General features: G+C 38.0%; 1 protein-coding gene across 1 annotated transcript; it reads right to left on the reverse strand.

The window, feature by feature from the left end:
- Nucleotides 1–5,832: 5,832 nt before the first annotated feature.
- LOC120078022 lies at nucleotides 5,833–9,611 on the reverse strand. Its single transcript, XM_039032198.1, has 7 exons — nucleotides 9,268–9,611; nucleotides 8,730–9,051; nucleotides 8,171–8,378; nucleotides 7,304–8,047; nucleotides 7,011–7,180; nucleotides 6,387–6,714; nucleotides 5,833–6,284 (listed from the first exon to the last, which is right to left on the reverse strand). Exons 1-7 carry the CDS (start codon nucleotides 9,609–9,611, stop codon nucleotides 5,833–5,835), a joined length of 2,568 nt encoding a protein of 855 aa, XP_038888126.1.
- Between the last annotated feature and the right edge of the window lie 245 nt (nucleotides 9,612–9,856).

A 9,856-nucleotide genomic window follows, 5' to 3' on the forward strand; every position in this document is an offset into this window, starting at 1 on the left:
GCTTATCGTCTAGCGCTTTCGCTGATCGTGTATTATCTTTTCCTTTCATATAGCTCGATCGTCAAATGTGTCACTTCTCATCATTTAACGTCGCACGCATCTTCACGATCGTCTGGCGTATCGCTGAGTTCCGCGCATTTGGTATATGATAGCCTACCTCATCGTGTCGCACCGCTCATTTGCTATACGATTGCCTATCTTGCCGTTTATTTGCTACACGATCACCTACCTCGTGGTGTAGTGCTAGTCATTTGCTACACGATCGTCTGCCTAGTGCCTTGGGCTCAACATCTCCCTCTCTCCACTCTCGCTCACACATCCTCAATGCATGAGCAACTTAGGCAATGCCTTGGCCAATCATGCGTCCAACCTTACAAAGGCATGGTTACCTTTCTACTCATCTTATGCGTTAATGTCTCATAACACTCAATGCATGGTTCCTTTTTGACTTTACACTTAGCCAAATTTCACTAGTAAAGGCTTATCTCCAAGCTACTCAAGGAAAATCTATTCAACACTTAGAAATTTTCTTTTCTTCAACATAGAATTTAACTTTCACTTAGTTAATTCTCTTAATTACCTACTTAAGTGGGATTCACAATACATTTATCCTGAAATCCACTATACCACACTAGAAAGAAACACATTGATATAAAGTATCATTTCATTAGAGACAAAGTTAAGATAGGGGAAATAGAAATGGTTAGATGGTATGTGTTATAGACATAGGGTAAACAAAATGGTCAGAATCAAGAAGATCAGAAGATTGCAGGCATTAGAGTCGAGGTGGAGAATTTTTAGACACAGGGTAAATAGAAATGGTCAGTTGGTTTCGAACTTCTAGACACAGGGTAAACAAAATGGTCAGAATCAGAAAGATCAGAAGATTGTAGGCATTAGAGTCAAGATGGAGATTTTTTCAAAACCGTTACTCAAATACCACTTCAGCTATGTTAGTTTACATAACTAACTTTATCTTATAACGGTCAAATGGTATGTGTTATAAATACCACTGATCAAAACCCAAAAAAAGAAGGAAAAATCATCGTACTTCCTATTTTTTTGTGAACAACAACGGCTGTAAGCAATCGTCAAGTGAGGAATAAAGTGAATCTTCCCATGGACGTAGGCTTATTGGCCGAACCACATAACTATGCGTGTTTCTTCTTCTTCTCTTTATCTTCTTCTTTCAATCTTCATCTGTCTCTCTATAAATCGTGAATTCACGATCAAGGTATCAAATCATAACGTTATCAGAGTATTGAGTTGCAGCGAGTCACGAATTTCTCCTCTCAAGTAGCATCGAGTCAAGAGTTTTCATCTACGAGTTGCTTCGACTAAAGATTAATACTCATTGATTGTCGAGTTCCCTCGAGCAAAGAACAGAAACTCATCGAGGATAGAAGGAAATTTCCATCAAGTAACGAGTATCTAAACATTGAGGATTTAACAAAGCCCTCCTCAGCCATTTCTTCACCATCTAAGGATTGATCTTGAGTAATTGGGCCTATAAAAGATTGTATAACCCAACACAAACCTTATCGACACTGATAGAAAAGAGGAGAGATGCTAACAGATGGACAGAGAGAGAGAGGAGTGGCAGACGGAGAGAACTTGATGAGGAGGAAGAGATAGTAAACCATATCGACGCTGATGACAAAGTTGAACTTGATGTGTAATATAGGTGAGTTTTAGGTTTGAATCGAAGATGGGTGCGGAGTGACAGAGGAAATGAACATGGGAGGCTGGAAGCGACAGAGGAGATGAAGATGGGAACTGAAATCGAACTTACTAACCCTACTTAAGCGAGTCGGGTGAACTGGAGAATCGAGCCAAACTTTAACGGTTTGGGTCAATTCAATCTAAATTTCAAATAGAACCCAACCCAAACCGATCTAAACCAACCGATTTTATTCGGTTTCTTACACCCCTAGTACTAGAGAAATGAAATTATTAATCTCTTCAGATGGAGTAGAATGAAATAATGAAGCAAAACCATTATAAGCTACTTTTTTTAGTAGAATGATAGTTGCGGCGGTGATGATCTCCTTGTTATTATTTTCATTTGATACACAACCACAATTTACTTTCCATAATGGCCTTTGTGTTTTAACATGATTATTTGAGGTTCCCAACTATGAACTTTATAAGGCTCGAGAGGAGTTAACAATAGAGCTGGTAGTGTGATTGGGTTTTTTATTCTGTTGGGAATATGTTGATTAAATTAGTATAAAGCAGTCTTACTTCTTCTGCCCCAAATTCATGGTTTTTTAATTTTAGGGTAGAGAATACCAAGTATGAGATCAAATGTTTTGTCTTACAGCCACCAGATCAAAGAATATTTGTACTTCTAAAAGAAAAAACATCAAGAAACACTATTATTCTTGTAGCACGTTGCTATTAATTTCTTTCTTTCTTTCTTTTTTCTTTTTTTTACTTTGATAACATTTAGTTGCCCAGATTGATAAGTTGATTCTGATTTCTATTTAGTTCATTTAATTCAAGAGTTTTGTTACCTTGTTGAGTTTAGTTGCTTGAGTTGATAAATTTACTTAGTTTGCTCACATTGGTAAGTTATTTGCATTTTTTTAGTTCATTTTAATTCATGAGTTTTGTTAATTTGTTGAGTTTAGTTGTTTGAGTTGATAAATTTGTTTAGTTATTATTGTTTGTAAGTTCTATTATTTATACATCTTCTCTACTTCAATTCGTTATTCTCACATGCTTACATATTTCACTTCTTTTTATTTGTCTTATTTTAAGCCTTGATGGTCTCGAGTACAATATTGCCCTATGTTTATTTGTCTTATTTTAAGCCTTGATGGTCTCGAGTACCTTGATGGTCTCGAGTACAATATCGAGTACAATATCGAGTACACAATTGCCCTAGATGGAAGTTCATTTTGGTTATTGAGTACTTTATTGACGATGTGAACCTTAGACGCTTCTCGACAACTATTGAGCTAAATGTTTATTTTCCTTCTTTACGAGTATTGAGCTACATGACTGTAATTTTGGAGATGTTCATATGTGGTTGTCCATATTCTTCTAACTTATAAATCCTTCATGAGGTTGTAACTTGTATGTTGACAATATTGTAAACTTTCGTTAAAGATATTGGTGGAAATTTGGTTGATAAGATGTGTATTGTTTATTTGGTTGATAAATGTTTATCCTATTTATGTTAATATGATTGTTGGACCAAAATACAGGAGCAATTTATAGGTAAACAATTAAACTACAAGTTTTTTTTTTTAAGAAAAAGAAAATTCACAAATTGACTTGACAAGTTAAATGCATCAAGATATAGATATATTTGACAAGTAGAAGATGTCAAGAAGTTTTGCATTTAACACTTCATTTTCTCAAGAACACCTATATTCTTGACATTTTTTGCTTATCAAGTAACGTATATCTTGATATTTCTAATATATAAAGTAAAAAATATCTTTACGTTTTTCATTGTAAAGAATGTTCATATTCTTAACATTCCAAACATGTCAAGTGTCAATATTCTTGATGTAAACATGTCAAGTGTCAATATTCTTGATGTTTTTATCTTGTTAAGAACCTCTATATTCTAGTGTTGGGATTGGTGTCCTAATTCTCCCGGTTGTCTCATAGTTTGTAAACATTTTGTACACAATGTTATTAATAAAATAAATGTTATTTTATATGCATTTACTCAAATCCAATAAACTAAGATCCATGGTTATTTCATGTAACTTAAGCATGTATGTAAGACATATAAGCGGATCTTGCCTTAAGTGATAACCTAAATGGTTTGTAGTATAAGGATAAAGAAGGGATACCTTATCCTTGTTAAACTACAGACACGTCCCACTTTGTAGATGTTACAAGTGTTGTAAAGTGCTACAAATGATCTGATCATAACCATTCATGTGGAGACATGCGAGCGGGGGTAACCTATACAAAGAGTTTGTATAAGATGGGACCATGAAATTATTAGTCTCTTTATATAACGCCACTGGTAATTGAGACTTACATTTCACTAAAATGACCATAGGTGACATGGCCTTAATTCTGAGTGAGTTGGGAACTCGTGCCTATTAATTGCAAGTGAGAGGTTAATTTTAGTTTTGAATAACTGAAAGATAAAATGAAAAGAATTTTCATTTTATGAATGATCGCTTCATTAATTGCATCACTAATCGTTTGCTCACGAGAGACTACACGATAGCCCTCACGAGAGACTAAACGATCGAGCGAGATTTGCTACATGATTGGCTCTAAATGATTGAGCGAGAGACTAAATGATTAAGTAAGATTTGCTAAACGATCGGCTAGATGATTGCTCACAAGAGTGAGATATTACTAGAAGATTCTCACAAGCACGAGAGATTACTAGACGATCAAGTACTCTCAGTCTATGCGATAGAAAAAACCTTTCTTCTACTTACTCGATCGTGTAGTTCAATCATTTTCTTCCTCCTTCCCTCTACAAAATTCACACAGAGCCCACACCTCCTGGATTCTCACTCCGAGAATATCAAGGTTGCCGAGTGGTAGTATCAAATGATTGCTGTTCTAGGAGCAGACTGTTCGTGATTGTAATGACGGCTAAAGGTCGGCTAGACGATTACTCACGAGAGCGAGATATTTTCAGACGATTGCTCACGAGAGAGAGAGATTTCCAAAAGAAGAATTCTTCAAAGTACGTCTCTCAATTCCTTTTGTATTTGATTAAGAAAGCATGCTATTATTTTCTTGAAGATGCATAACTATTCTTGTATGTTTGTGAATGCGTTTATTCTTTCACAATGTGCTTGGAAAGATCTTGCTTCTGCTCACTGGTTCTCTTCTATAAGAGTTCCTTCATCTAGACATTAGATATCTTGACATTTTTAGAAACGTCAAGAATAATGATACTTGACATTGCAAAAACGTCAAGAAAAACTATTTTTCTTATAGTGTGACTACATTACTTGTTATCTTACATTTGATTAAATAATCATTTAGTTTTTATTTTTATATTAAACATTTTAAATCAAACACATTCATCAACTTCAAAATTATCCTACATATTCAAACACAAACATAAATTATCCCAAACATTCAAAACTCCACATTTAAATTATAGACATTTAATATATATACCCATAAAATAATATCTATGATCTAAACGGCCCCTAAAGGATCGGCGATACAATAAAAGAGGAACATAGGTGCTATTAGCTGGCATGCTCTAGTCAATAAGACTCCCTCGAAAGAAGAAAGGCTAATTTATACAATGGCAAAAAAATGCACAATAGTTCGGGACTTGAGCCTTTGCGACATCTTCACGAGAGGTAATTGAACTTAGATATGAGGTTGCTGAACTTACTTCTCTTGTCAGACAAGTTGTTCTTGTGAAGGCATAACCTTAAGAAACTGTTTCTAAGGTAAGCTTGTTAGGATTCATGTCTTAATCTCGTAGTTTTCGTAGTTTGGAAATTGTATATATGAATTATTTATTTAACAAAAGAAAGAGTTATTCTATATGACATTTAGATTACATTAACACGATCCAATAAAGTAAATTCAAGAGAACCTCGAAGCCATAAGAAAGCCAAACACATAAAAAGGAAGTATCACTTCATATGGGAGATTGTGCAACAAGGAGACATCATCATGATGAAGATAGCTTCGACGCACAACATTGTCGATCTATTTACAAAGGCACTCAAGGCTAAAATGTTCAAGGGTCATCAAGAGGGTCTATGTCTAGGGGATATGCATCACATTATCTAGGGCAAGTGGGAGATGTACTGGATATATAGTATGCTCTAGTTTATTGAATTTTACTTTCACATATTGTACATCTCACTAACTTTAGGAAAGCTCCTTAAACAGTGTTGGCCAAAAATAGCCACTCTGTAGGACCTTCGCGGCGGTCCGCTGCCCCCCAAAATGTCCTCCATAAGGGAAATCATGGCAAAGCTCCAGAATGTACTTGACTTCATGCTCAGGGACGCATCGACGTAAAATATGATCAGGTTCAAGTCGATACAGAAAGGGGTTGTCCCAGAAATAAAACTTGACATCATGTCTCAGCTTCTTCTTCTGTTGGTAAGTATAAACCTCTGGTACTTGGCCGCAAACGATGAAGTTCACAATGTTTGAATACCAGGGAACATTAATGCCTACCGATATCAGCAGCTCATAAGGGAATCTTTCTTCAATGTCTTTTTCTTTCTCCTGAACCTCGCAATTTTGCAATCTTGACAGATGATCCACGACTTGGTTCTTGGTGCCCTTCCTATCTTTGATTTCTAGGTCAAACTCTTATAGGAGCAACACCCATCGTATCATTATCGGTTTCATATCCTTCTTTGTCATAAGATACTTGATTGTAGAATGATCGGTATACACCACAACGTTTGTACCGATTAAGTACTGTCGGAATTTCTCCAGTGCAAATACCACTGCGAGCATTTCTTTTTCTATGGTTGTATGATTCTCTTGCACATCATTCAAAATTTTACTAGCGTAATAGATATGATGCAATACCTTGTCCTTGCACAGACTCAAAACTGTGCCCACTGCATATTCGCTAGCATCACACATCAACGCAAATGGTTGCGTCCAATCCGGCGCAATCAAAATGGGTGCAGTGATGAACGCATTCTTCAGAGTGTGGAATGCTACAGTGCACGCATCATCAAAATCATATTCGTGGTAAGCTTCAAGGAGTGCGCTTAGGGGCCTTGCGATCTGGGAAAAGTTACAGATAAATCTTCGATAGAACCCCACATGTCCCAGAAAACTCCTAAGCATTTTCACGTTCACTGGTAGGGTAGCTTGGAAATTGTGTCGATTTTCGCCTGATCAACTTCCAATCCTGCCTTCTATATTTTATGACCCAATACAATACCTTCTTCCACCATAAAGTGGCATTTCTCCCAGTTCAGAACAAGATTAGTTTCCACACAACTCTTCAAGACTTTCTCAAGGTTAGATAAACAGGAGTCATAATTATTGCCGAAAACTAAAAAATCATCCATAAATACCTCGATTGACACCTCCAAGAAATCTGAAAATATCGCCATCATACATCGTTGGAAAGTACATGGCGCATTGCAGAGTCCAAACGGCATGCGACAGAATGCAAACGTGCCAAATGGGCACGTGAAGGTTGTCTTATCTTGATCCTCCAGCGCAATTGCAATTTGGTTGTTCCCTGAGTAATCGTCAAGAAAATAGAAGAATTCATTCCCAGCAAGTCGGTCCAACATCTGATCAATAAACGGTAGTGGGAAGTGGTCCTTTTTAGTGGCCAAATTTAATTTGCAGTAATTCATACAGATTCTCCACCCTGTAGTTGTCCTTGTGGGAATTAATTCATTCTTGTCATTAGTGACGACTTTCATTCCCCCTTTCTTTGGAACGCACTGCACTGGGCTCACCCAGCAGCTCTCTGATATAGGGTAAATGACGCCTGCATCCAGCCACTTCACTATTTCTTTCTTCATAACCTCCCTCATGGTAGGGTTCAAACGACATTGCCTTTCTATCGATCTCGTTTTTCCTTCTTTCAGACAAATCCTTTGCATGCAATACGAGGGACTGATTCCTCGAATGTCTTCCAAAGTCCATCCTAAAGCCTTTGCATTGTTTTTTAGGATCTGAATGAGTGCATCCTTCTTCTCTTTACTCAGTGAGGCAGATATAATAACTGGTAAAGTGTTATTACCTCCTAAGTAAGCGTATTTGAGGTGCACAGGCAATGACTTCAACTTTAACACAGGTGGTTCTTCCACGGATGGCTTGGTGTGTTGCGATGTTCGTTCAGATAACATGAGTGTTTCAAAATTTGATTCAACTTTTATTGTGGCGCAATCCTCCTCCCTCATTGCGCCGATTCCATAATCTTCTTCCTCCAACTCTTCTAGGGGTTTGTGCCAAGGTTCTTCCAACAATTCCTCAACATATTGACAATTCTCCATATCACTCGGGTATTTCAACGCACTGAGAACGTTGAACTTCACTTGCTGATCGTCAACCCTGATGGTCAGTTCTTCTTTTTGTACATCGATCAGTGCTCGCCCTGTTGTAAGAAATGGGCGACCCAAGATGATAGGCACCTCTCTGTCTACTTCATAGTCTAATATGATAAAGTCAGTAGGGAAGATGAACTTATCTATTTGCATGAGTACATCCTCTATCTTGCCCTCAGGATACGTTATCGATCTATCAGCCATCTGTAATGTAATTGTGGTTGGTCTTGCATTGCTGATATTGAGCTTCTTGAAGATCGACACGGGCATTAAGTTTATACTCGCCCTTAAATCGCACAGCGCATTTCCGACCTTCTTCCTTCCTATTGAGTACGACAATGTAAAACTCCCAGGATCTTTCATTTTGGTGGGGATTTTGTTCTGAAACAGCACACTGCACTCATATGTTAATGCAACTGTTTCATTTTCCCCGATCTTTCTTTTGTTAGAAAGTATATCCTTGAGGAATTTCACACAGCTCGGCATCTGTTCCAAAGCTTCTATTAAGGGAATGTTAATGTGTAATTGTCGGAGGACAACCAGGAACCTCTGAAATTGCTTACTATCATCTTTCTTCTTCAGCCTAGAAGGGAAAGGTGGAGGATCCCACCATACTTCTTGTTTAGTTGGTTGTTCATTGAGGTCTTGTGCGTGCTGTATTTGAGTAACTAGAGGTTGCGTTGATTTAGAATTCAAGTCTTGTTGAGATTCATCTCTTGCAGATGTACTTACTTCTGAACTGATAATTTTGTCATTACTGGTTGATTGGCCATCATTGACAGTTAGATCTACTGGTCTTGTTGTTGAATCTGGTACTGGTGGCACAGGAACTATTGTTTTACCACTTCTCAATGTCACTGCTTGACATTGCTCTTTACAACGTGGCCCCGATGCTTCTGAACTGCTAGGCAGTGTACCAGGCACTTTATTCTTCAACTCAATCACAAGCTGTTCAATCTGCTCTTCCAAATCTCTAAGGGAGGAAGCCTGTGATTGTCTAATTGCCTCGCTCTTCTTTATATAATGTTTCAATGACGGCTCCAAAGACGAGGTACTGCAAGAGGTATCAGATAAGAATGGTTGGTCATAGGGTTGTACACTTTGAAAATTACTTGGGCTATGGTCCGGATTAACGAAGACCAGAGGGTTTCCTCGATTCCCATGATAACAATTCTGATGAATACTATCACTTTGGCTCCCCTGGTTGTGATTCCCATCCCAACTGAAAGTTGGGTGATTCCGCCAACCAGGGTTCTAGGTGTTGCCAAACGGTTCATAGTAGACAGAGTATACAGATTGTTGTTTCCACAGGTAGACTTCTACTGGATGTCCCTCTCCACATTGAACGCAATTCATTGCGACCACGTGTGTCAACGCATTGACTTGCGCTGATCCTCTAGAGAGATGTCTTTGCTGATTAGCCATAGTCTGAAGAAGTGAGGTCATTGTGGTCATCTGATCCACCAGGGTGCTCATTGCATCAGTTGGTACAACGACACCTTCTACTCTTTCTTGCTCCAAACCTCTTTCCTCAAGCCCGGTGTCTAACCATTCAACTGAATTTTGTGAGATGCGATCTAAGATGCTCTTTGCTTCTGTATATGACCTGTCCATTAATCCTCATGCTGTGGTGGCATCAACAACTGCTTGCGTTTGTTGATCTAAGCCATTGTAAAAAGTCCCCATCAAATGTAATCGGGAATCCCGATATGCGGATAACTCTTCACCAATTGTTTGAAACACACCCAGGCGGTGCTTAAAGTTTCATAAACCTTTTGTTCAAAATTTAACACATCCCTCCGTCTCCTTGCGTTGACGGCTGGAGGGAAGAATTTGTTCATGAACCTTTCGACCAACTG

This window comes from Benincasa hispida, chromosome 1 (genome assembly GCF_009727055.1).
Source record: "Benincasa hispida cultivar B227 chromosome 1, ASM972705v1, whole genome shotgun sequence".
NCBI lineage: Eukaryota > Viridiplantae > Streptophyta > Magnoliopsida > Cucurbitales > Cucurbitaceae > Benincasa > Benincasa hispida.